We start from the raw sequence: 27,776 nt of genomic DNA on the forward strand, positions 1-27,776 counted from the left end.
CTGAGAAGATGGAGGAGAAGGATCTTATTAGGAGTCAGAGTGCCCTCTGTGGGCACGAGAAGAAAAACAAGGTGAGAGATGGGAGGAGGGACTTTGTCTTTGAATAGAAAAGATGCCTGATTTTACACTCTACAGACACTTTTTTGGTTTTTAAGCTCAGCCACATGAACAACCTGTACGGTCAAATGAACACAGCACAGTCACAGTGGTATCTGTACAGGGTTTAATGGCACACAAATGCCCATACAGTACATTATGATCATCTCAAATCAATTTTAACTTATATCTCGTTATTAGTAAACTGTAAAGAATGTTTAAGTTAGTTAAAGGCAGAGCGTGTGAGTGAAAATGGTCGTATTAATACACAATGATACAACAGACCGGTGGGTTTCTAAGAGGCAAACAGCGTGTGAAGTCAGAAATGTCATAACTTATTACAATATGGCCGCTGTAGAAAGCTTTAGCAAGTGGTTATGGGGTTAAAAGTGAGGGAAGTCATTTGACGGCATTCTGAGTTAAATTACTATCATCAGGTAAAAACAAAGCTCTTAAAATACGTCCTCATGAACTGAATACATGTCACTGGAAAATCAGACCAACAACAATGAAAAAAATCTTTCTCAAAGGCTCGGCACTTTGCCTAAAGTACATTTTTCAGTGGATACATATTTGAGTCGAGTGCTTCCTCTTGGTTTACTGGTGAAAAAATGTCAAGTGTAACCTTGGCTGCCGGATACGATTCTTCACCAAAATGGACACCTGTAGAAAGAAAAAGTAAAGATTTACTCAAGTCGAGCACAAAAATCTGGGGAAACTACAGGATGATCTGCACATGGGGTTATCATGTAACTGTTGTTTGTTTTCATTGGATTTCTGCTTCTGCGAAAAACAGAAGGTGAGCTCGAGCAGCAGCACTGACCATCCAATGTAGCACTGGCACAGGTTCTCGTGTGATGTGGCTTGCTTGATGAGGAGCTCCACTTGCGTTGGCACGTCCAGCGTCTCGTCATGAGAGAAGTCTCGACCTGCGGGGAACAAACTCGCATCAAAAATACTAGACCTTGACCAGAAAGTTCAATCTGGTGAGGCTTTCTGATTTCAAGGGGTTCAATCAGGGACACCCAAGTATTTTTTGGATTGTTTGAGAGCTTTTATCCACAGAAGAAGTCCTGCATGTATGAATCAACCACCAAAGATCACTTGACATTTTTGTGCATAAAAGCATTGAGGAAACTGAATAAATGTTTAACATTAAAGAATATGAGCTTTCTTTTTTGAGCGGTGAGTTCAGGAAAAAAAAATAATTTCACCTGTGGCAGTTTAATAATGCAAATCTGTTTCCTATAGCAATAGGAAAGCTTGGACCCTTTCTATATTGAGGTTGGTGCTTTAGAGAGCTGCAGAACTCACCTGTGAGTTTGTCTCTCACTCTGTTGATAATCTGAATGGCTTTCTTGTTGAGTGCCTCAGGTTGTACCAAACCGTCTCCAACTAAAAGAAAACAAAAAAAAAAGAGTCCACCATCAACCGCCAACAACTTGAGAAAAGCAAATTCAAGTGCTCTCTGTCTCTTTCTCTGCAGCAGACAGAAGTCAAAGTGCACTTAAGTGCTGCCCTGCAATTGCAAAGCAGTTGCACCAATCATTCATGACAGCGAGAGAGCTCGGTGCTGTAGTGGTGAGCAGAGAGAGAACAAAAGGCTTGTACAACGACAGAATGAGCTGATCACTCACTGAAGGAGTGGATGGATTCAGGTACTGTGGTCCCTGGTTTCTTGTGCGTGGTCTCTCCAAGATCTATTCCCTCAAGGGCCTCTGCAAGGAAAGCACACAGCCACGTCTTTCAACATGGTCTTACAATATTAAGTAGGAAACAGGGCCACGATTTGTACTGTAGGTGAAGTGCTTTTGTACTCACCTACTGATTGTCCAGCGGTGTACGAGTCGGTCCTGGTGCGGGAACGCTTGTTGCCTTTGGTGTTTGCTGCGAGTCAAACAGGTGAGATGTGTGAGAACAAGCATGTTTTTCCTCAACATTAAAATTACTACCCTGCATTCTATTCTTCAACCATCAAACAGGAAGCAGCAACATTGTTCTGACCTTTTTAAATGCAGAAAAATGACACTCTTTTTTTAACCTTTACAAATGGTAAGGCTCTGACATTCACTGAAAATACTGAAAAGAGCACATCTGTTTAAATTTTGCAAATTGACTGTCAGATTGTATTTATCTACGTGCCGGAAATGTTTCCTGCTGCAAGAAGAAAATGTTCACAATACTTTACATCAAATAAGGTCCTCCCTGTGATGTTGACAATTAAAAGTTCACCCAAAAATAAAAGAATGGTGATTATCTATTCGACCCCATGCTGATGGAAAGTCAGGTGAAGTTTTATAGTCCACAAACGTTTCTGGAGATTCACAGCAAAACAGCGGATAAAGTTTTAAAATGTAAAAAACAACTGAAAAAAAACCTTAAAATGTCTCCAGCATAATCCAAGTCTCCAGAAGCTGATTTGAAAAGATGTTATTTATAACCTTTTTACAGTGGAACTCTTCACTCTGGCTGCGACGCTTAAAGCGTTGGCGTGCACCCCATCTGAAGTGAGTGCACGAGCTCGACCACATGTCAAGGGTGCAAATAAAACAGGATCTCAGGGCTTCTGGATTTTCTGTTATTTTTTACATTTTAAAACAAGTACCCATTTACTTCAGTTGTTTAAGACACTGCAACACTGTTTTGCTGTGAAGCTCCAGAAATGTTAATGGAAACTTTACCTGACTTTCAATCAGCATGAGGCTGAGTAGATAACGGCTGAATTTTCATTGTTGGGTGAAATTATCCTTTAAGGAAATGGTTCCAGTAAAGCAAAGAAAAATCACTAATGAGCTTCTAATTAATGTGTGTCATATGTTAAAAAACAGACCATTTGTGCCATAAACAGTGTTTCTTGAATCATATTTCACCTACATTTTTTAATGATCACAATGAACACCATAGAAATCCAGCACTGTATTCTTCTGCTGCAGAGAAAATGTCTTGCTTAAGGCGACCTTGACAGTATTAGCTGAGAGTGTGCCGGAGGTATTCATTCACTTTGTTCACTTGAACTTAACCAAAGACCTTCAGATGTCTACAACACTTCTTTAAGCGTTTGGTCAATTTCTCCCCCAAATACCAGCAAAATCGATTTCCGTCTCACTACTGGGACAACACTTTAGTTTTTTAGGTCAGTCGGATTAAATTTAACGCTCCACTCTCCCACCACTTCAAAGGAGGATTTTCTAATGTACAGTAAGTGGTGTAATACACGCTGACCTTCACAAATGTATTTTTCTTGGTTTATTTTGTTATCATGTGATGCTGTTACGGCCATTCCAGTCTGCAACATGTCATCTGTGTGCTGTTTGTGTTCCTTCACTACATCTACTGAATGTGAGCAGCTGATGATCTCTTACTGTCCATGAGCCTCCAGTTGAGCAGCGGGTCGTAGACGAAGGCCTCCAGCACGGCCATGACGCTGTCCCTGTGCTCCCTCAGCACCTCCATCACCGTGTGGCAGGTGATCCGGTAGTTCCCGTCCAAACCCGTCACCTGTCACCCAATCAGACACAACCTTTACCAGTGGAGACAAACCTTTCACAACATCAGAGGATTCAGTTTCTGTCCTGTGTTTGTACAATACAGAGGTCGAAGATTCAGTCTGGTGTTCTGAGGTGTGCTGATGAATCCATTTTTGTTTATATTGAGGTCTTGGAATCTTCCTTTTAAAGTATTTCTAACTTTAAAGACTTTTATAACATTGAATTTTGGGTATTAATGCTTTCATTTTTAATTCCTTTTCTTCTTGGCTCATTAAAGACAAGGCACAGTGACTCACCATTCCTAATGAAACACTGCACACTTGTAAAAGATTAATTATTGTTTTGACTTAAATCCTGAAGGTATAAAAGAAGAAGCTCAGACAGGATTCAGTTTAAGTCCCGTTAAGTGTTGTTGAATGTTGAGGACTTCAACACTTCAATAACTCTGGAAAACTTTTTTTTTCTCCTTTTTTAAAAATTCTTTTCAAGCTGAAATACACCTTTATGGCTGCTTTAAGCTGGTCCACACACACTTTTTAAGAGTTTATCACAGCATAAGACAGCACAGAGTCGCATACCTCCATGGCGTTGGTCAGCATCCTCGTCAGTCTGAACGGGATCTTTTCAGGGAACTTCTCTCTGGTCATGGCAACCTGTCGAAGGTCGTAAGACAGTCAGTTTCAGATAAATTCAAAAATTAATCAGTGGATAATAGGTTGAAAGAAAATCTCCTCTCACCTCAAAACAGTCTCCAAAGTCAATATGGAGGATCTTGCCACTTAACCGGTCTAACATGAGGTTGGATGGATGTCTGGAGAACAGAAACATGGTGCCGTTATTGATGATAACTGTCATCCTCATTATTCTAACAACCTGCTCCAAATAATACAAGACCTCTCACCTGTCACCAAGTCCCAGGATGTAGCCCACCATGGACATCACAGCCAGGGAGCGGGTGTAGTTGGTCCTCCTGTCGAACCACACCTGGAGGAGGAATAACAGCTGCATTATGAGAGCTCTTCTGGTTCACAACATTAGAGGAGAACAGTGTGGAAAATGGCTCAGAGATCTCTGGCAGGCGGCTTCAGATTATCTTTTCAGACACTTGAGCATGCAGAACATCAGGCACAGAAGGTACTAAAAAATTTTTATTAAATTTAAAGGTCTGTTTGTTAAGTCCTGCTAAATCATTTGTTGAAACTGATTCTTCAGTTTTATTTCACTCATGTGTTAAGATACACATAAAAGGTTTCCCTCTTCTTACTATGTTTCCTCTGCATCAAATGAAAACCTTTCATAATGACTGCCAGTCCAGCCTCTTGGACATCTGGATAATTTGTCATCTTTTCCATAACTGATCCCAGAACCACTGAAATGTGAGGATGGGTGTTAAACACACAATCGTCCTTCCATGTGCTAACAGAGCATCTCACCTCAGAGCTGGGACTCTTGAGCCACAAGAGCTTGGCCAGGTCGTCTCCAGCTGTGTTGTTGACGGCGTGCTCAAACACCTCCACCTTCTCCATCAGCGTCAGGTGGTCGTAGTCTGGAGCCATCTGAAACACACAAAGCCCCATTATCAAACCACACTTTAATCTGAAAAGAAAAGAAATCTGTTTATGTAGTATATTTAGACATTTTGGAAGCCAGAGAGTAGAGGAAAAGCTGAGTGAATGGAAGGATTTTAAAGGGATAATGATTCTTATTTTTAACCTGGGCCTCCACCATGATGATTGATTGTGCTCAAAATGTCATCAGTTACTTCACCGCAGAGACCATGAGAGCTGTTGTGTAATACACACCCACGGGGGGAAACACAAGCTCCAAAAGGTGATTAAAATATTGAACATTGTTCATATACGTCTGCATTCTGCCGAGCTTTAATTACATACAGTATATTTCATAGCTTCTGAATGAGGTGCTTCCTTAAGGTTAATATATTATTCAATGAATATTAGATCAATTATGTTGATGAACTCTCAGTGAACGAAAGTGAATTCAACTGGTAGATATATTGGCCTAAAACATTCTACATGCTAATGTAATTACAACTGGTAAATTGTGTTTATTTTAAGATAAAAGCTGTTCAGGTCAGGGAAAATTAAGTGCAAGCAGGTCCCGTTACAGTATGAGTGTTAATTGTTTTGGAAGAAAATGCATTAATAACAGTTCAGGTGTAAGAGACTGTGTTTGCCCTGCAGGTGTGTACTGGACAGCAGAGTATAAACAGAATAATGCTTTACCTTAAACGAACTGTTAAGTTTTTTGTGTTTAAAGAAACAAAGTGTCACCCACTCCAAAAGATTAAATTCTATCATTGTCTCACTCTGCAGTCTCCCCCATCTTTTATCTAAAAGTGATTAATGAGCTGACTGATTGACTGGTCAGCTTAATATCTCGTCCTTTAGGAGGCTTAAACTGAATGTAACACATCATTAATAACTTACACACTATTAGTAAATTGAAAATGAACTCAAGAGTCTTACTTGAGGGCATTATGCAAGGTTTTCCTGAATAAAATTAAAACAATGTATGGACTCTTACGACCTGCTAGCGTCTGCAAACACTGTCAGCTGCCTTTTATTTCTTATTTTGCTGTGTTTGGAACATTTCTGGGCATCAACCTTCGTGCAGTGGTGTGTAGCTCCAAACTAATAACAGTGCAACGGTGGTACTTTATAAAAACATAGTGACCAGGTTACTTGCTGTCTCATCTCTCTGCTCTGCCTGTGTGAGCTCTAGGTCGGGGCTAAACTACAGACACACACATAGAGCAGATAGTTAAACAACGGACAGGATGAAGCTGTTCTTCAGCTGAATTCACACAAAATCCAGCAATGCGGCACCTTTGCTTGGAGCTGTGGCCGTGTTTATTTGGGCTTTTGAATGTAGACAGTGTGAAACAATCAAAAAATAATGTTTTATCTCTCTGCTACACTGCTTTGTTCTCAATAACCCTGCTGCCTCTCTTTATTCACTTGACCACCTCTGACCTCTCAGTTGAGTTGAGGCAGGGGTGAGGATCCACCTTTGAGTGGTTTGTTTTCAAATAGAAACCAAATATTGCAGCATACTATGCTTCTGAACATGCCAGCAGAATAGTATTTGTGTGCAGGGCAATTTCCATTAATGGTTTATTTGCCTGTATTTGTTGTCACATCTGAGATAAATTAGACTGCAAATTTCACAGGTCATGTTATGGTTCAATGTTCACTATTACTGATGAAAAAAGATATTCAGCAGGCTTTCTTTCAATATCTGCCTTGTTCTGAAAAGCAAAAGACCTGTTTTTAAATTTGCAGTTAATTTCAACCATCATTGTTATTTTAGTCTTGGATTAAAAGAGAACTGAAGGACAGGTTGGGAGAGACGCTACCTACTTGTCTACTCACAGTCTGTTTCTTTTTTATCCTCTTGACCAATGAATCATGATTGGTCATGATGTCAACATCACATTGTGGGCCAATAACACTTGAACTTCAGCCCTGCCCTCCTCCTGTAGCCTTGCTGTTTTTCTTTAGTTGACTGTGAGACTTTTCTCATTGTACCATTTTCAATCAAACCACTCTCAGGGTCTTCACCTGCTCTTTCTCTGCTGTTTACGTGTGTCATCTGAGGCACTTTATCTCACTGTAGTGAGAGTTCAGTGAGGACGATTATGTATGTGTGTTCTCCTTTGACTAATTGAGCTTTCTGAGGCAGAGATATGTAGTTAATTTGTGACAATTAAGGAGCTGTGAATGCGTTTTCATTAAAGACTGATTGGTATTCATCAGTTTAATCACTGAAAACAGATGCTTCCTCAGCTTTGATGAATCTATTTCGTATTTAGTGTGGATGTTTTAGATGGAAATGACAAATTTACAAACATTTCAAGAATGAGACCAACAGTTGGCACAAAACAGGGAGTAATATGCCAATATGTAAGACCATTTATAGTAGGAGTGTCCAGATATTGCGATACTCACATTAGCCGGGACATTAAGAACTGACATACTGATATTGCATTAAAAATACACGTGATAATATCCTGCATGAGAACGTTAGGCCTTGTGCATCTTTTGTTTATGAGTTCATCTGTGGCCTTTTCACTAGTAATTGAGTGTAATTGTTCTGTCTTTTTTAAAAGTTATGCTTACAGACTGTCTCCACTTCCCTACACTCGTATTTTGAGGATAATGTATTTGCTAAAAGAAGAGACAAAACACACAGTAAAGGAAATTTAACATAGATTTGATTGCAAGCATCATTTTTTGATATCGTTATAATATTGTTATCCTGAATTTGTTTGGCCATGATAATGGTGTAGTTAAATCTAATATCATGAATATATAATAATATATATACATATAACATAATAGCATAACTAATTATGTTGCTAGATGACTTAATTGACTGAAAACACTGTAATGGAGTAAACTTAATCAGTCTGTTTTCTGTTATTGAAAGCAGGAAGAAGAAACCAAGTGGATATTAACGGCTCCTCACCCTGAGCATGATGCGATGTTCTATGTTGAGCAGAATCTTTTTCTTCTCCCTGTAGTCTCTGATGAGGGCATGCAGGGTGTCACAATGGGGCACCCAGCCAATCAGGCCTGAGTTGGTGGACAGGGGGATCACTGCGTAGCGCTGAATGCTGATGAATGCAACACAAACAAGCTGACAGTTAATTGTCAAGGTTTCAGGGTTAGTTTTTTCAACTTCATGTCCTCAGCTGTGAGAGTATACAAGCATGTGTGCTCAAGACACATACCTCAGTGTGTGTGTGTGTGTGTGTGTGTGTGTGTGTGTGTGTGTGTGTTCCTGTGTGCGTGAACATGACTGTGGGTCTACCTGAGGTTCTTCCGCAAGGACGCAGGGTCGTTGGCCAGCAGTGTGTTGACCAGACCAAACAGCTGCATGACTCTCTCATCCTGCCTCAGGTCCTCGTGGCCCTTCAGCAGGAACATGAACTCGTGGCCGTTGCTGCCTGCAGAGGGCGCCACAAAACAAAACATTGACACACTGCTCAAAAAACGGTGATGGCATTATATAAGGATCATTATATGGTTAGATCTGGCAGGACTGGTTGTTTTCTCCAGGGTGCTCCCCTGCTGCTCTGCAGCTGCATCTCCATTACCTTCGCCTGGAGCAATGTGAATTGAGTTTGAGCAGGCAATAAATGATTTCATTAGAACCACATCACTCCTACTTTAGGCTTTGGACCAATAGTCCCTCACTTTATGGTCACCCTCGGTTTGGACTGGCACTCCAGAGTGACAGATATGAGGGACTGTGGTAAAATAACTGTGCTGGAAAGGAACCCGACAGCAGAACCAACACAGCACCAGGCTGAAAGTACCTTGTGAAGTTCTATCTGTTGATTGTGTCTTGATCATCTCATATGCAGCAGAAAATATGTATCAATGCACTGGATGAACTCTGACATCAACTCAGTCAATTGAATCAGAATCAGGTTTTCAACATTACAGAGAGGAAAGTGTATTTGATGATGTCACACATCTTATTGTTCCACTATCTTATTCTCTCCTCAGTGTTCTGAACAGACCGAACAGACACTCTAATTGCCGCACTACCCTTAGTGGAGTTACCTGATCCTCTCAGTGGAACAAGTAAGACAGAGTCCCTGTTGTAACCCCAGTCTGCTCCTAATGACAATCCCAGTAAGTACTGTATTGTGTGTCACTAGAGGTGGAGAGCGCTGACATTAAATCTAAGGCTGTAGAGGGTGACAGGTTTTAATCTGAAGTCTTGCTCCAGAGGTCACTTGATTTATTGGCTATCATCTTTTACAGAGCATGTTGTGTAACACTGATGGGATACTCCAGAACAAGGTATCACATTGAGCGCTGCAGTAGAGAGAAGTAGAGGGAACCGTTTGTGATTGATAATCTGAGGATTTGGCTTTAAAACAAGGTGACTTCATGGTGCTGTGCCATTTTGGGAGCACTTCCGTGTTGTATTTCAAATCACAAAACAGTGGAGGGAACATGGTGTCAGGCTTATTTATTTCTGTATTCAAATTAATGCCAGTGGACAGTGTTGGGACGTTATCTGATAATTCGATCTGCGCTTGCATGCAGCGTTTCTTTTGGGACAGAAAATGAGAAAAGGGTGACTCATGACATGAGCTTCGTGGCCGCAGAGTTAATAAAAGTTGTTGTTTTTTGATGATTTGGATTCGTTTTGGTTTAAACTTCCTTGCTGGTTTGATCTTGCTTCTGTTTTATTTAAAGATTTTTACTCTTGTGTTTTATCCACACACAGAACTTTGCCATGACTGATGAATTCAGAATAAATCGTGGCCTTAACTGTTTGTTGTTAGCTGAATTTTCTCTAATGTGATGGCCCACGCCTGCTGAAACTCGACAACTCTGACTACTGATATTCTTTCATCTATTTTCCTAATGTAATGAGTTTGGAGCCACAAGGCCTGTGCAATTTCCTCCTAATCTTACCCATGATGGTGAGTTTGCGTGGGCGCTGCTTGGAGGTGATGACCTGCAGGGAGGGGGCGATGGACTGGATGCGGATGATAGGCTGGTTGGGGTCGTAAGTGCCTGGTACAGCCAGCTCCAGGTCCCGGCACATCAGCAGCTTTGGAGACACATATTGTAGCTCCAGGGAGGTTAGCTGCGTGGAAAGATGATGAGGTGAGGATGTAGCACAGGGGGAGACAATCAAACAACAGCACTGGCAAAACAGCTCCTGCCAACAGTGCCTGAGTGTTACAGACACTGGCTAATATCCAAGCTAAGCTCTTCTCTGAAAAAAAGTTTTTTAATAAATGACTCTCAAGCATTTCACTTTCTATGTGCATCAATAAATTCTTTCTCTGCTTGTCTGCATTCAACCATCAGTGATTTAAACCGAACCAAACTGGACTCTGGCAGACGATTTACAGGCTTTTACAGTTCACTTCAGAATGCTAATGTATGGTTACTTCATCACAGCTGCAACCTGCTCCGGATCTCCTGGTCGCATGCATCACGGAGAGGGTTTATTTCTATGTTAATGCCCACAGGGGGAATATTTGCTTTGCTCCCAGCATGTTATTATAAGGCAAAGTATTTCATGCTGCTTACTGTAATGTCTCAGCAGGGAGCGCATCCCTGAGAGCAAGACCATGCCTCAGTGTCAAATAGCATTGCTGTCTCCATTTGCCATGTGAGGCAAGAGCTCCTGACAGAACTATTTTCAATGTCATTGTTCAACAACGTGATGATCACTGCGAGGAATGTCATCTATAATTCAATTTTATTTTCACTGCAGAAGCAACAAAACCTGGTGTACGTAAAGTTTGAGCCATTTTGCCCACAACATATCAAACTGACTTTTAGTAGAACTCTAAAAACAAAATACATCTTGTACAGATTCATCCAAGCTGAAATAGGTAATCCAGCTGGTAGGATACAGCATTTCCACGTGCAAGCTCACAAGGACAATACTTATGAATACAGAACATCATGAGGTTCTGAGTTCACAGAAGAAAACATTTAGATTTAAAAAAAAATTAAAAGAACACCAAATTTTGAATGCCTTTGTCAATTCATCCATTCTCAGAGAAAGCAAATGTAAAAATTGGGACTTAAAACGAGCCAGATTGAGACTTCAGGTTCCCCTGAATCAAATGATGTATGGCATTTGATGTTATCTGCTATAATAGCAATGCTGCAATGGCTGCAATGTATTTCTTTGGGGCAACTTTGATCTTCAAACTTAGAGCTTGTTTTTGTCACTGACAGGCTGAGGTTCTTATTTTTAATATTGAAAAGATTACAGAAATGATTCCTTTGGAGATAGACCTATTTGTTAAATAATAACCAGATAACCTTTTTGTAACCAGAAAAACAAGTCTTGCTCTGAACTCTTGCTCATTGTTGCATCATGATGACGGTGGAAACATGAGTCAGAAAGATGAGTTTGGAGTTAATCAAGAGGAACTCCCAACAGGAATTAATTTCCAAAGTCATGGCTGAATATTTAGCCAATTTGACAATCTTAGATGAGGCATCAACTATCCTCGTGAGATTTCAGAGTGATACTTCACCTTGAACGAGACTTGTGTTCCTTATTATTTAACAAACAAGGTGTCTCTCTGAAGGAAACATTTCTGTAATGTTGTCAGACACAACGTCAGCCTCAAGGTGGCAAAAAAAGGTGAGGTGATCTGATTCCTAAACTTCAGATAAATATGATTTTTTTGCACAAAAACATAGCGCCCAGATTTAAAAATACTGGTATTCCCCTTTAATGAGCATGTTACAAAATCCACGTTCGGTATAAAAGAGACTGTATAATGTATTTATCTGAAGAATACAGGAGTTTTTGGTGAAGGAAAAAGCATTTTAATAATCAATAAAACAGCCCTCCTTCTGTGTTTTGGCTGTTTAACTGTGGTTTGGTAGATGTTAAGAAAGTTGCACAGAATTAAAAAAATCACAACAGTTAGGTGCATGACAGCTGGGCCAGAAAAGATAAGTTAAAGTCATTACCACATTTGCTGCAACATTTGATCTGATATTACTGAAGTGTCCCTCATCATTAAGTTGATAAACTGCTGAGAGTATAATCTCAAAAGGAACGATGCTCTCCCATGATGTTCTGCCATTCCTCTTTCACTTCTATCATCCCTCTGTCTCATCACATCCTGCCATCTTTCAACATATTTCAACACCATTTTTGGCATCTCGTTCAATGACTTGAAATGAATGAGTGAAAGTTCCTTGTTTCTCTATCATCATCTTCCAATCACTGCCTGCTCCTTCTTTATACCATTTTACAGGATGAAGAGATAGAATGTACGGATTTACTTGACAGGAGCTCAAAGAACAAGGCAGGACATGAAAGACAAAATATATCTCATCCCATCTGAAGGGAGATTGGAATGGACACAGGAATGCAGAGCTGGAGGGATGTCAGCTCTAATTTTCCCGGGAGCCTCAGAGTTGCTGTTTCAGCAGACTCTTATCAACCACATTTGTCTGATTTACATTAGTTTGTGTAGCTGAGGTTCACTGGTACATGTCAGTATCTCTTTGTTCCTTTGGCGAATATAGTGAAGAACGTTTACATAATTTCTTTGTTTACATCTATGTCTGAGCACACCCCTGAGGCAGACTGCAGTGGGTATAAGAATGTGGTTCAAAAGAAAAAAGAATACAACAGATCCAGTCTGTAGTTTCACTCACCTGTGGCAGCTGTTTGGAGATGCGTCTGAATACGTGGTAGTAGAGGTCCCAGGCCTGCGTCAGGTCCTTTACATTTCCAGAGCGCATGTACTTCCTGCACCAGTCCTGAGCCTCCATTAAGTCCCTGCCATAAGCCTGCAAGACAAAGTCAGACAAATAAGCTCTGTCCCTGTACAATGACTCATTCAATTAAATGAAAATGGTTTGCCAAAGTAGGTCTATAAAAGTGAATGCTAGACATCAATGTTCCAACTTGATTAATCCGGGATCTACTAAGTATTTTGTTTTTAATAGAGCACATCTGCAAAGGCAGCCTGAATGGAAAAATCGGATACTGCTTGTGCAGACAGTCAGGGTCACTGGTATGACTTGTGGCTGTAAAGTAAATAGGCCAGTGTACAAACCCACAGTTCATTTTGGTGATAAAACATAATCTGTATGTAATTTAACAATGCCTTTAAAACATATTTACACTTACTGCAACTTTTTATCTATTGTTTAACAATTTTTTGAATGCATTAATGAGCCTTACTAATAAAAAGACTACCAATTACAATAAATGGATCTAACTCAGCACAAATGTAATATTGTGTTTTCTGTTTTTTTACCTCTTGGAAACTAAATTTAGCGACCAAATCAGGAACTGAATGTTCCTTCAGTGCATTTGTCTTTGAGTTTCCACTAAATGCCAGCACAACAGATTAAAAAGCCACAGCTTCATTTGTCGCATGCTTTTTGCACACAAGACAACAAACATTTGTGCAACTTTTAATCAGTGTTTTAATCTGTTGACACGCAGAGGCTAGAGTTTGTGGCACTGCAGTAAACAATGGCAAACACTGAATTCAACCCCAATCTGAGAAGTCACGAACCTGGTTAAAAGAGGTCTCTTTGAGGGTCTGTGGTCCCCTCTCCATCATGGCATGCAGAGGCTCGAGCACAGCGAACATGCCCTTGACATTGCGCTCGCCAAAGTAAAGACGTGATGCCTCTTCAAGGCCCTCGTGCCACATCTCATGCCACAAGATGGCCACTCGGATCAGCTCCTCACTCACCTGGACGAGGAAAGATGAAAAGGTCAGACTAATCTCAGAGGTATAAAATATGGGATATCTGGTCTTTATGGTCACTATCTACATTATAGACTATTTCAAGTTTTCTAGATTTTTATCAAGAAAAAAGGAAAACACCAAGTTCCATTTCAAACAGTACAGTAGTAGCGGAGTACGAAGTCGATGCCCATTTCTAATGATGCAACTTTCTTTTTTTAATGGGAAAAATGACTAAACTGAAGGAGAAATTCTTGTTCCAATGCTGATTTTTCATGCCAGAATAGGTATAAAAAAAAAAAAGAAATTCTAGGTTAATTGATCCACATTTACCACGCATGGAGACGAAGCAACTGACAAACTTGTTCTGCTGAGACACAACAGACTGAATAACTCTTGTAAGTGAACAATAAAAATGATTTAAGATGATTTTCGTTAGTACAATAATCAAATCCCTGTACCATGATGGCCTGCTGAACCAGAGTGTTGCAGTGTTCACACATGTTCTTCAGGATCTTGTTAGCAGCATTGTGGCGGGCTGTGGTGGTGGACTTGGAGGCCACAGTCAGCGGGTAGATCAAAGCCTGCAGGTGAACAATCAAACAGTCACTCGTCATGACAGTCCTGCTTTATGTTACCATGTCAAATGTGTTCTTGGTCCTGGTTGATATTGTGGAACAACATCAGCAGTAATGTGAGCAGACTTACTTGAGGATGATAGCGTCCGATGTCTGTTAGCAGCTGGTGGATGAGACGACCCACTAGAGCTCGAGGAGTGTCGATTCGAGCTATGAGCTGAGGGATGACCTGAGATAAAGGAATAGAAACTCAGTCACCTGGGTTTACCTGTGAAGTGTCTAATGAAACATTGTGCTCAAATCAGCAGGAACTGACAACATAGTGTTTTCCTTATCTTTTTTTAAATTCATTTTTAATTCATGTGTGCCTGTATTACCTGAAGCCAGGTGTCTATTTGAATGGTCTTGATTCCCTCCACCAGCGCTTCGTTTACTTCAGGCCAGTGACCATAGTCAAACCACAGAGTCAGAACCCTGAACAGGACAAAAAGTCAAAAACTTTATTATTACAATCAACCACTAGAGGTCATCCTTTCCCCACACACCCCATCTGATGGGTGTCCATGAATATGAGTGCTGTTTGTTTGCTTGGACAACTTGTCCAATGTGAATGTTACAGTCCTTTAACTAACCTGAGTGTGTCCTGCAGGTTATTGCCTCTGGACAGTGATATGGAGCGGAAGAAACCTTGAACAGCAGGAACTGTGTACAGGAGCAACGTCTTCGAGAGGTCCTGTGGAAGGACGGCACACAGAGTATGCTTTCTCATGCATGGCAATAAAAAGTATACTGGAGAACATATTGTACTGTTCATGTTGACTGTGGTTGGGGATGGCAACGTTCAGAGAATTTATTCAGAGATCAAATTTCAGAAGTTTATCATTACTGGAAGCAAAGCTGACATGATTTTTTTCAAAGCCCTTTCTACCAACTGTGACAGGAAAAGGGCACTGATATAATAATAACTTGTCAGGCTGAAGCAAGGCTCAACTTGTCTCCAAAATTTATAGCTTTCTTAACTAAAGATTTCTACTTCAGTTGGACTCAAAGTGCTCGGAGAAGAGGAGAACACTGAATGGCCGAGGTGTGTAGAGGGCTCAACTCTCTTTGACTCTCACCTCATTGACCTTTTTCTGGCCCGGTGACGGCACGGGACTGTGGTCAGTGCTGTCGACCTCGCTGTCGCTGTTGCTGGCTTCGCTGTTAGCGCTGGCACCGCTGGCGTGGCGCAGCTTCTTCTTCTCGTCACGTCCTTGGTTCTGGTGTTTGTAGTGAAGCACCGCCTCAAAATTCATCACCGCCCAGGCGTGCCAGGCCTGTCGAGAGATGGCACAAACGGGGTGAAACTGGTTTTCTAGAACTGGAAATGACTTCCACGTTTGTTCATGATGTCATTTTCCATTTTACTGAGGGACAGATGTCCCCTGGTGGGATCTTATTTTTCTGATCCAAGCTTTAGAGTTTGTTCTGCTGTTTTCAGTAACCAGCTATCAAATATTGAAAGCTGAAAGGAGCTGGTGAGGACATGTGGGCAATGTGACATCTGTGTTCCCTGCAGCACAAGCACGGACAAGAAACAGCAGATTCTAAACTCATATCTTTGATGCAACAGAGATACCACCAGTGTAGCAATCTCATAAGCAAAATAAATGAGCCATGCACACACGAAAGCTGAACAAACAGCTGTTATGGCATGTTTGGTTACAGGGTAATAAAACGGGGTCCAAGGTTTTCCTGGTGACACATCAGTGTCAGGGCGACCTCCTGCCGACACAGCTGGGATTTTATTGCGGCCAGAGAGAAGTCAGAAGTGAAGGGTTAGAGTTGAAAGGGGGGGGACTGACCTTGTACCAGTTGCGATCGTGTTCTGTGGAATGGCTGTAATACTGCAGGACTTTGGGGATGGTGCTCTCGTTGATACCCTGCAGACTGAGCTGCCACTCCCCAAGCTTCAAGAAACATCTACATGGAAGAAAGGGAAAGAGGGGAGACATTTGATATGAGATTATTACTTAAAATAACAGCTTTTATTTCTACTTCTTAAAGAAAAACAAGTTCAACCTTGTGAAGCAAAGATTATGAGTGCCCTCTCACATTTATAAAACTGCAAGCTAAAAATGAAGTGGGTACCAACCACTGAAGCTCCTATGACAAGCCCTTGAACTTTATTCTGTAAATAATAAACACAGTGACATTCTCTGGCATTCAACTGAAACATCACAACCTTTATGAGACAGAACAGTTACTAAGGTTAATGTTAATAATTTGCAGCTCTGCACTGATTAAATGACTACATGATAGCATTAGCAATTAGGAAACAAATGCACTGTTGGGACAAGTCATGAAGAAACATCATCAGGAGGTTATAACCACACTTATGTTGTCATTGCTTATAAAGAGTTGGCAGGGACATTCAGTACACCCAAGGGCAGTCCATTAAAAAGGAGCAAGGTGATGATAAAAGACTTGGAAATCATGCAGACATTTATCAAAAGCATCGCTACTTAAGGCAACGTGTGATTATCTGCTGAAAGGATCTGGGATTACATCTGGAGAGTTTCAATTATCCAAAACACTCTCACTTCTTTACAGTGAGATCTGTGGCATCCCCGAGGGCCTCTTAGCTCTGTCCATCACCCTCACAAACACAGATGGCTACCGGCAAATAGTCAAATTAGTTGTCTTTGGCAGAGACAAGACAGATACTTCTCATACTAGACAAAACTGAGCAACTGGCAAGCACTGTGTTGTCGACCCATCTGACAGCAGTCTGAGTACTCTTTGCAAAGCATCTCCAACTGTCTTTCGTGATTACGTAATTTCTCCCGAGTGCTTTTCCATGCGAGCATACAGTTCAGGTTCAGCGTGTCTATGCTGAGCTGTTTCCGTAAACCGTTAAAAGGTTTGACTTTAGGGGAAGGAGCAGGAGGAGGACGGAGGAGGGGGGGTTGTAGGATGTTGGAACAACATGTTTATTTAGACAGGAGACGCCAGAGTTATTGATCTTAGGTTTAAAAAAAAAACAAAAAACGGTGAAATAAGCCTGGATTCTTTCAGGAGAGAGTGGAGGCATCCACGTGATTGTATGGATGTGAGTGTCTGACTGACCGCTCCAGGTGTGCTCCATACCACACAGCTGACCTGTATTCATGAAAGTGTGTCAGCGCGTCTGGAGAGAACCTGTCCTGACTGACATTTATACAGGTGTTTTCCCTCATATGCATTCCTCAGACAGACAGAGTCACTGTCTGGAAGATGCAAAAAAGAACAAAAAAATTCCCCTTCTGCCTGTTGTCACGCTTGTTGTCATGTATGATTTATGAAATGGGAGGGGGCACATGACTGCTGTGTGTTTGTGCACAAGGCCAGGTGAGACTACTGTATGTTTTAACCTGCTTAAGATTATACCTGTCTGCTCCCAGGTCGCACCTCTTCTCTTGCTTGAGTTGTTTGTCTAACGTGACACACAATGAAGTGCCGTAAAAAAATGCTCCAAAAACAAATCGTTCTCTCCTGCACTGTTGAGCCACTAATAATCAAACCGAATGAAGACAGCATTACATATCAACCTCAAATATTTCCATAAGCCCAAGAGCATGCAAACAACTTCTTTAAGACTTTTAAGTCGTTCCCAGCAATTTGGTGGAATACGAAACTTTCCATTTTGTAATCCCCTAAATCAGCATCTGAAAACACATGAGAGTTATTTGAATTTCAGGTTTTAAAAAAGATCTGGTTTTGTGATGACAGCTGTTTGAAACAGACTCCATACTGCATCTTTTCCCACAGTCAAGCGAAGTGATGATAGTGGAAAGTTGCCAGGGCTGTTAATTGAAGAGCACAACACCCAGCTGGAGAGGTGTAGGTCCACTGTGGAGGACACACCTGGTCTGTGATACCTGTAGGCACTGTGCCATGATTGGTTTTTGATAAGTAGCTGTGTGAAACCAGCTGCCAAAGTGGATCGTTTTATTGAAAAGTTTGAGGTGAGATATTCAGAGAATCTGGCCAGCTTTTAAAAAGACCGCAGGATGCCAATGGACCAGTAAAAGGTGCTATGCCAGATTGGGTCATGCTCATGGAAAAGAGGCAGAACGCACTGTACATGACCCTGTGTGTTTACAACATGAGGGCAGAAAATACATGAGCTTACTTTTTCCTTACTTCAGCATGTTGCTTTGGTGTTTTCTCCATTGTGCTGGAGTGGGGGTAAGGACATTGGCGGAAAGTTACTTCTGAGATCTAATACAACTGAACCACATCTAAATGCATAATGACACATTGGCATTAGTTCTGGTGAACTGGACTTTCCCTTCGGAGCTGCACTGGTGATATGTACCAAGAAACAAAAGCCATGGGGTCGATCTTATCTGTGTATCCATTGGAAGAGATATAAAAGGAGTTTGCCTCAAAGCACTGAGCGCTCCCCTCCTTCTACCTTGTACTGGAACTCAAACTGCTTGCTCAATTGATATGTATTATAACCTTCCTTTCACTGGTCACATTGTTATGTAACGTTAGCAGCTGGATACAGCAGATGTTGAGCACTCTTCACTATCTCATAAACCAATACAACTATACAGACACATTTCTCCATTATTTGTCTAGATTCACTTACTCCTGCTTCTGAACTTACATGCTGATCTTCAACTAATTTTTTATGTCATTTGATGCATAACTTACAATATTCAAGAAATTGTCATGTCAAAACTAATATAGAGTAAACTTAAAGATTTTGTCAATTCTTTCTCTTCATACTCGTCCTCTGAAAACAGAACTTGAATCAGTTTTGGTATCACTGAGCCTTTGATCAGATCAGATCAGATCAGAATGATGCGTAAATGTTGACTTTTAACTTATTTTACTACAATCCCATAATTTTAACATTCCTGGAATTACTTCTGCATCTCTCATTAAAACTGAAAAGGTCTGGAGGGTATGTAGACACTTGATATCCACCACAGGATGTTTTCACAGCAGACATTTTGACTTATCATAGTAGGAAAAGCACAGGTGTTACAAATAACATTAACAATGGCTCTGTTCTATTCAGAGTCCTGGTGAGTCATGACAGTGTGTCAGTGAACAAGCATGCAAACCCAGCAGGAACCTCAAACCGTCATTCACTTCATTATTTACACCTGTGCTTTTCCTTCTGTGACATGTCAACATGTTTTACATGAAAACGGCTCATTAGGGAGGGAGCTGCTGCTGCTACTGTGCTTTCAGAAAAAAGGGCCAACCTGGCCATCAGTTTGTGGAGCTCCAGCTTGTGCTGTTGGTCCTCTGCTGCGATGGCATGCTGAGCCTGCTGCTGCATCCCTTGCACAAAGTGCTGCATGTGCTGGAAGGCATCAATCTGGAGAAATATAGAACAATTATAAACAGGTGGTAAAGACTTGTTCATTGAAAGAATTCTTTTGTCTGTAGAACATTCAAAAATCACTTTGAATTAAATATACTGTAAGCATGTGATTTGTGATAAACAGTGAACAGAGACTTATTTTTGTCTTGACAGATTCGGCATGTCTCCTGTTGCCTTTCTCTGATGTGTTGTGGTGAAGTGTTGCCATGTTATCATCTGCCTGACTTGCCAGAAGTGGCATAACTACTGGCCGACTGTCGAGTATAAAGTAGGAGAACAAAGGACATTGTTCTCAGTTCATATCAGTGTCGCTGGACTCACCAATGGCTCACTGTGGGAAATCTTCTGCTGTTGTGGTTACACTGTTTTTGTTACTTAAACTTGTGACATGGCATTGTCCATGAACATTGAATTTTTTTACATGTATGATTGACTTTAAAACTCTAGTCTTGCCTTTACTTCTAATCCATTATCCCTGGTAGAGGACCCACTACTGCATGGTTGTTAATGAGTGAGACCCCAGTCATGGCAAATATGATGAGTGGCATACTGAGCATTCCCTACAGTTCCAAAACACAGGAAACAGCGAGTGGGCCCTTTCCAACTCTGACTGGTATGTAGGCATGTAAGCAGTCCAGCTGGTCCTAGCAACAGCAGCACTTACACTCACACTTACCTAAGTCCCCTAATGGGAGCCACAAACACTATTCAACACCTGGCAATAAATGTGGAGGTGTATGTACTACATGTGAATGGGTGTGTGGGGTAGACAAATGACACAAGGCAGAGCAGTTCAATCCCATGCTGCTCTGGTGACATGTAGTTTGAAACACACAGTATAATGTAAGTTCACCACTGCTGGTGGCTCGAAGTTCTGGTGGTTGTTCTTGTGCTGGACACAGAAAACACAAATCTTTCTGCACAAATACTGACATTTATTGGTAACCTATTAAGAAACTTTTTTCATCCACTGTTGCCATGGATTTGAATAATTAATAAAAACAACATTGATCTAAATGTAACAGCTGAGTTGATTTAAATGAATCGCACAGAAATCAGTCAAGACTGCGCTTTATTTGTGAGTCTCTGCAGGATTCAAAATAATTCATGCAAATTCAGCCAAAGCCTGCAGTATTTATGAGCAGCTGGACTTGCTGAAACACCGTGGCTCTGTCAGATCTGTCAAATCAGAAGAAAGCTCCACAGAGGAACAATCTCACTAATCACAATATTGTCCAATGTAACATTTTTGTTCAGTTCAGAGCTGCTGTTAGGAGCCCAAATCAAATAAAATCTGACTTCAACAGCAATGAATTAACTTCATTACAAATATGTTAACAATTGAGGATTTTTGTTGGGCAGCTGCTGCTTTCAAATTAGTATAAATCACTCCTAAAGAGCTGCGCCAATTCAAATCTCAGCAAGCAATCAGGAGCATAACAGCAACGTTACACGTTATTTATGGAGCTTGTTGGAGGGAAAATCCTGGACAGGCCTTTCTGTAAGCAAAATTATACAACATGATCTTCTGCTGGCTAACTGCATATGTACCAATTTACTTAATAATACCAGAACTTTCCCATTAAAATACATTTACATAGTTAAATGAAGGCTGGTTTAATTGTATGCCTCAAGGTTACTGTGCTTAAAACACACAAAATAAATACAATATTGGTTTCTAATTTTTTAAACTGAATGTATGCTATTTTTGGCTGCAATTTAATGTTGTTTCATTATTTATGTTTGCTTTTCAGAGCCGTTTTAGGTAATGGGTTATCTAAAGAGAACATGGTTTCATGTGAGTTTGTTAACACAATATTTTTTTTCAAGTCCAGTTGTTTTTAATAATCTTGGTGGGACTAATTAAACAGGTTTGATTCTATGGTCACAAGGCTGTTAAGCATGTTGCAATTTCAGTTCATTTGTTAACCAGATGTAGTTCATTAATGTTCACGTTTCTCAGGCTGTTTATGTCACTATTGTTCCAGTAATTTAAGCTCTCCCCATTATTTTGTCAAGTATGACAACTTGTATAAAAGCAGCAACCAAGTATTTTCACAAAGTAAATAGTAAACCATCACTTGTCAGTTTGTTTGCTCCTACCTTGCGGGCACTCTTCCACATGTACTTCATGTAAGCATAAGTGACGTGTGGGTGGGCTGTTGGCAGCGGGTGATCAAGTTGTTTGGATGGGTCGACACCGAGAAGGAGCACCAGGGTCTTATGGGCCAGTGCCTGGAGGGATGAAGAGGGCAACAGAAGCAAAAAGAGCAAATTAATCGCCAGAGGGCTTATAGTTTAAGAGGAACCCAGATGTTTTTTAGGGACCCCAAGACAGCATAAAGCTCAAACTTCTACCTTGATATGACTTTAGGAAAACCAAACAGTTCAGAGCATTAGTAAGCAATTAGGATTGTGTCGATAAAGACAATTTTAAAAAGACAGAAAAGAGACAGAATGTCTTAGTACCGTCACTTTTTCCAGGCCCTTGTAATCATATTTCCTGCCATGTTTGATGTTGGCCAATGAAATCTCATTTTTCAGTTACGTCATAGTTTTGAGGATTCTGGCATTCTGTGTGTGCGTGTGTTTGAATGCAAAAGAGTGTGTAGAAAGAAAAATTGCCCAATTGTCTGCCATCCTTTGCAATCAATTAGATCAACAGTGAGGGTGGGAGGATGGAAAATTACACCACTTTAATTGTGCTGATATGCAGGTTCAGGTTTCTAAACAGTGTGATTGAGGATGCTGTGTTACGTTCATCAGAGCCAACTTGAAACAAGTTGAAGTGAAGTTCAATTTCATGGCCGCAGTTCATGGTTGCACTTAACTTTGTCAGAGCCTGACTTCCCTTTTCCGTTTGACAAGACTTATTTAATCAACATTGATTTATTCCTGCTGAATGTTATGGGATTATAATTTACTCTGCATCAGGGGTCAAATCAGGGACTACTGAAAGGCTTCATTCATCAATGTACTGACCAGGCGTCCGCTCTTGCCACAGAGGCTGGCATACTTCAACCAAGTCCTCATGTCCTCGTGGGGGCTGATGACAAGTGATCTGACCATCAGGATCCTCTGCCAGTCCTCTACGATACGCTGACAACCCTGGAGGGAAAACACGCAAAAATAACAAGGGACAGACGGGTTAAAGACACTCTTTTGTTCTTCCCTTCAAAGAGAGGAACCTCCTCGTTAAAGTCAAGAGAATGAACACACGTGAGAGAGGGCTACAGTGTAAACCCTTGGGGGCTGCTATTACTACCAGCGGTCCCTGTCTTAAACATGTCCACGTGAGTTCAGGTTCACGTGCCACTAAACACAAACACAGGTTTGTATTAATATATTTGTACCATACGCTGACGTCCTCTATTTAATATCCTCCTTACCCAACCTCGGAGGGAGGCAACACAGGAAAAAGACACTGAAGTAATCCAGCTCTGTTTGATTTAAACTGAAGACAAATCTACAGGGGGTAGACACAATTATATAAACATTTCATCTGATGAAACTTGATTATAATTACAAACACTACTGCTGCAAGGAAGAGTCAAATTAGGTTGCATGGCAGCACCGGCATAACGCCGCCGCCCCAGTGTGTCATTTTGTACAGCAAGAACCAAAAGGTGTGATGGTAAACATCATAATATTGAGATCTGTGATATTTTTTGTTAATGTGTTCCCAAACCGTTTCCCCCTGTAAATCTAAAAATGTCTCAGTAAACTGTTTATAATGATATCACCATCGATAATTAGCAGACCCTGTCTGGCTCTCACTACCAGAGACGGATGCTGTTTTCAGGGGGTAGGTTCACTGAAGACTCGGTTGGGACTCCCTCATATAAAGTTGCCAGAGACAGAACCTGCAACCATATTACTGTTGTTTGGTCTTGTAACGTTGCTTTGTGGGTTGAAATGTGGGATATCCAGTGAAGGATCTGTTTAGTGGTGAGACTGTGAACATAGATCAGATCAGAACATCACACCCGTGTTACATACGTGTGATGTATTTATGAAATGTATATAAAGTATATATTTAGATAACAACAATAAATTCACATATCGCCTAGCTCTAAAATCAGCACAATAGAAGTGTGAGGTACATTCTTTATCTGTGTATACAGGAGCTCAGGTCACATTAGTAAAAGGAGAGGAGAAACTGTTCACCTCGAACAACGACCTACAGCTGAGAGTCCAAAACAGACAGGTTCTCACAGGAAGAGAAATGTAAGAACCCACTCTGATACATTTACCCACAAGCGGTGGGGTGCAGTGTTTTTCATACGCTCTTTAGCGTACCTCTAATCCTTTGATGAGGGAGAGACTGTTGTAGAGAGAAAGAGTTAAGGAGTGCATACAGTGACTCCCTGACAGATGTGTGAGGTCAGCCTCCAATAAATCACTATAGAGAGAAGAAACCTGTTAGGCATCACAGCCCCAGCTCTGTTGCTGCTATAATGGGCCCTGTCTGTTTGCTCAGGAAGACCCCTCTTGATCCTAAATACCTCCTCCGACCAACCTCCATCTGTTGTGAATGGAAAAAGTCGAGATGATCAAGAGTATCTTCATTTTACTGCACAGGGATTTAAGTGTGTGTGTAACGGTTTCCATTCAGCGGTTAAGCTGATTTCAGAAAAACGTTGAAATGTCACCAGGAAATTAGCTAGACTTGGGTGCATTTCTTAAAGCTAAGTAAAAGCAATCGACCAAAAAACATAGTTTGGATGAAAACAAACAGTACCTTTTCTGTCTCGGTCAAGATTTTGATGCTGACTAATATCAAGCCCCTGTCAAAAGCCAAAAAACAAACAAATAAACAAGAGCTTCACATGAGTGCACCACAGAGTGTCTGTTTCATTGCCCTGACTTCATTATTTTGTGCCATTTAGTTTTCTGCTTTTTGGTGTTTTAAAAATGAACCAGGGCCCTCCCTAGAAAAAGAAAAGTCTTACTTCCTGCATTATCAGTTGTCATTTTTAATGCAGTTACTTTGGATTATTTCTAGCATTATCTCCTTCACTGTGACCTCCTCATGTGGACAGATTTGATTCTGAAAGAAGCATAGCGGAGCCCTGTGGGCGGCCCCATGCAGTCTTCATTCAAATACGATCTTCCAGGGCTGTGGTTAAGGTAAAAGATTATGCATGTTTTTTTTGTTTTTTTTTTTGGTTGAGAAGATTCTCTCAAATGTCAGTAACATCTGAGCAGGATATGAGGGACAGGAATGCCTACAGGGACTGAGGGTCAGCGGCATTATACATGCTGTATTAAACTGAGAAGCTTGGATGCCATGGTATGATGAGTCAGAATCGGTGCATCACAGATCAAAGGCTTATCAGTTTATCTGCCTGACTTAAATTCCTCCTTCAACATGAACATACACAGCTGAGGTCTTTCAAACAAGCACATTTTGATCCAGCTGGAAAAAAGCCAAAAGCAAAAGATGGACTTGAACAGTATTATCTTAAGTCTGATGGCATTTGTCTCAAATTCCAAAGGCCTGGCAGGCGGCAGCATTTTTCCCGACCACTTGCAGATTTGTGGTTCTTCCACACATCTTCCTGTCTCATTTGATGGCATGTACAACACTGTAATTCACAATTAATAATGATAATGATATATAAATAGTAATCATAATCAGTCTCAGGAAGAAGGAAGGGTTTCGATCGGATTACAGTCTGGGTTACACAAAATGAGCTGTTTTTTCCCTGAATATTCCTAAAAGTTTCTGTTCATGCAGGCGAGCGAGCAAGGGCACTGTTTTATCGTTTTAATCATCTTATTTCCTTTTAAACTGTAAAGGTGTTTTTGAGGAGGTAAACTCTAATTACGGAGTAAGACAAATCAAGTGTCTTTTCCCCTGGTGTGAAACCATCAGCTTCATCTCATCTGGGAGGCAACAGATGTAAAGACAGTGAGCAGTGCAGTTCACACTGTCACTGTGACCTCTTCTGTCGCTGGTGTCTCAAATAAGCAATCTGCTCCATGACTAGAAATATAAACAACATTAAACAAAACATTAACAGAGATTAAGACCACCTCCATTCTCCAACAGAGAAGTGTAATGACAAACCACACGCATCCACTTTCGTCGCTTGTACGCTGCAGAGTGAACAGCAGACAACAAGTCATTTGTTCCAAGTCAAGCAAGTCCTAAGTCATTTTTTCTTGGGCCAGTGAAGTAAAGTCACAGGTTGTTTCAAGTCAAGTCACTGCCACATACTGCAGCTAAAACTGCAGTATTAGTGACTTTCAAATAATAATATTATTGGCCGATTTATCAAACCTGTTCAAAAAGTATGACAATAAATTGAATTTGTATTATAACTATTAGAATTAAGTCAAACAAATCTAATCAAACAAAAAGCAAATAACTTTATAGAACATTATTTCTTAATTTCTTCTCAATCAAAAACAAAAATCCCTCACCATCACTTTTAAACAGTGAAATACTGACAGCCAGGCTAAAAAGACAAAAAAAAAGACAAGTTGTCACGTCTCAAGTGTTTAACTTCCAAGTCAAATCTCAAGTCATTTATTTTCCGTCAAGTGAAGTTGTAAGTCATGTAACAGATTTGAGTCCACATCTCTGGTGGACAGTGTGCTAAGGATATTATATAACACTTTTCCTGTTATGACAATGTGCAATTGTGACTTCTTTTCTTTGTTGACGAGGAAATCTACAGTTGTGACTGAATTTCTGTAGACAAGCTCACTCACTTGGACAGACTGTAGCGACTTATAGCTGCATCGCTGACTTTCACGCACTGTAAAGTACCGTCACCAGAGCTCAACATGATTTTTCTTTTACAACTCTACTTCAGCATGTAGAAACAAACACAACTCTACATGATGGTGAACCTTACTCACTAGGGCATTTGTCTGTGCCTTTGTATGTATGTACTGTATGGTATGGTGTCTGGCTTGCAATGTTTCCCATTAGTAACAGTAGCCTTTCCAACATCTGCTTTACATTTGTAGTTCCACACTTGAGTATGAACACATACTACACGTGTGTGTGTGTGTGTGTGTGTGTGTGTGTGTGTGTGTGTGTGTGTGTGTGTGTGTGTGTGTGTGTGTGTGTGTGTGTGTGTGTGTCCATTTATCATGCACTGTAGTTACCTGAAGCCTCTCCCACCATGTTTCCCTGATGATGTCCCTCCTCTCTGGCACCAGCTTGTACTGGATCACCTCCTCGAGCTCTGACAGCATCTGGCAAGACACCATGGCCTAGGGAACACACACACACACATTAATGCTTATCCACATGTTAATTATATGATAGCTGCAAAGTTTATATTGAACCAGATGGGGCAAAAAAAAAAACCTTCTGTGCAAAATAATGGGATCATTAAAGCTTGTAAATGAATCAGAATCTGCAATTGAATGTATTCATCAACCCACTGGGCCTTCTTGTATGGCATCTGTCAAATTTAAAATCTACATACCTCCAGAGTGTGTTTGCTGCTGTAACTAAAATATGTACATCAAAATCAACCAGGATCAAATGGCTTTCATTATAATCGTACCTGTATGAGGGGGACACTGCTGTTTATGACTTGAATTGTTTAGATAACTCTAAAGAAGCTCCATCAGACAATAGTACATTGTCTATGTAATAAAGGTTTGTTGCTGTGCCATGCTCCCTCTGCGTATGAATGCTATATGAATGAGAGTTGAATATTTTAGTGGTCTCTGAGAAACACTTACCCCGTACGCTCGACTGTAGCTCTCTCCGGCCATGGCTGTAAGCTCAGCATCCAGGAGGTCTCTTGCTTTGTCAATACACTACATTAAAAAAATAGAAAACAATATATTGTAATCATAAGGCCCACAGTTGCAAAGTTACATACATCACTTTTGGCTATCCTGAAAGAAAATTGTGTATTTTCAATTTTTTTAATCAACAGTTTTAAATTTTGCATCAGAGGCCTCCTAGAACGACATCTGAAAGATGAAAAAGACGTTTTTTTCCTATACTTGGGCATTACATGTTTAATAAAATCTGT

At 40.7% G+C, this 27,776-nt stretch overlaps 1 protein-coding gene across 1 annotated transcript in view; it reads right to left on the minus strand.

The window, feature by feature from the left end:
- Positions 1-209: 209 nt before the first annotated feature.
- mtor (mechanistic target of rapamycin kinase) overlaps positions 210-27,776 on the minus strand; it is an 89,947-nt gene continuing 62,380 nt past the window's right edge. The window contains exons 33-58 of the mRNA XM_073469565.1: positions 27,478-27,555; positions 26,890-26,997; positions 22,750-22,875; positions 21,871-22,002; positions 19,646-19,761; positions 16,247-16,364; positions 15,521-15,718; positions 15,035-15,135; positions 14,780-14,876; positions 14,533-14,631; positions 14,286-14,408; positions 13,648-13,830; positions 12,776-12,910; positions 10,043-10,217; positions 8,418-8,553; positions 8,073-8,220; positions 5,018-5,140; positions 4,486-4,568; positions 4,323-4,395; positions 4,163-4,237; positions 3,459-3,594; positions 1,918-1,983; positions 1,734-1,814; positions 1,411-1,491; positions 920-1,025; positions 210-759 (exon numbers count right to left, since the gene is read on the minus strand). Coding sequence (XP_073325666.1) covers positions 744-759; positions 920-1,025; positions 1,411-1,491; positions 1,734-1,814; positions 1,918-1,983; positions 3,459-3,594; positions 4,163-4,237; positions 4,323-4,395; positions 4,486-4,568; positions 5,018-5,140; positions 8,073-8,220; positions 8,418-8,553; positions 10,043-10,217; positions 12,776-12,910; positions 13,648-13,830; positions 14,286-14,408; positions 14,533-14,631; positions 14,780-14,876; positions 15,035-15,135; positions 15,521-15,718; positions 16,247-16,364; positions 19,646-19,761; positions 21,871-22,002; positions 22,750-22,875; positions 26,890-26,997; positions 27,478-27,555 — 2,913 coding nt within the window. The 3' untranslated portion in view covers positions 210-743. The remainder of the gene's footprint in view (positions 760-919; positions 1,026-1,410; positions 1,492-1,733; positions 1,815-1,917; positions 1,984-3,458; positions 3,595-4,162; positions 4,238-4,322; positions 4,396-4,485; positions 4,569-5,017; positions 5,141-8,072; positions 8,221-8,417; positions 8,554-10,042; positions 10,218-12,775; positions 12,911-13,647; positions 13,831-14,285; positions 14,409-14,532; positions 14,632-14,779; positions 14,877-15,034; positions 15,136-15,520; positions 15,719-16,246; positions 16,365-19,645; positions 19,762-21,870; positions 22,003-22,749; positions 22,876-26,889; positions 26,998-27,477; positions 27,556-27,776) is intronic.

Source organism: Pagrus major, chromosome 7 (genome assembly GCF_040436345.1).
Source record: "Pagrus major chromosome 7, Pma_NU_1.0".
NCBI classification, from domain to species: Eukaryota; Metazoa; Chordata; class Actinopteri; order Spariformes; family Sparidae; genus Pagrus; species Pagrus major.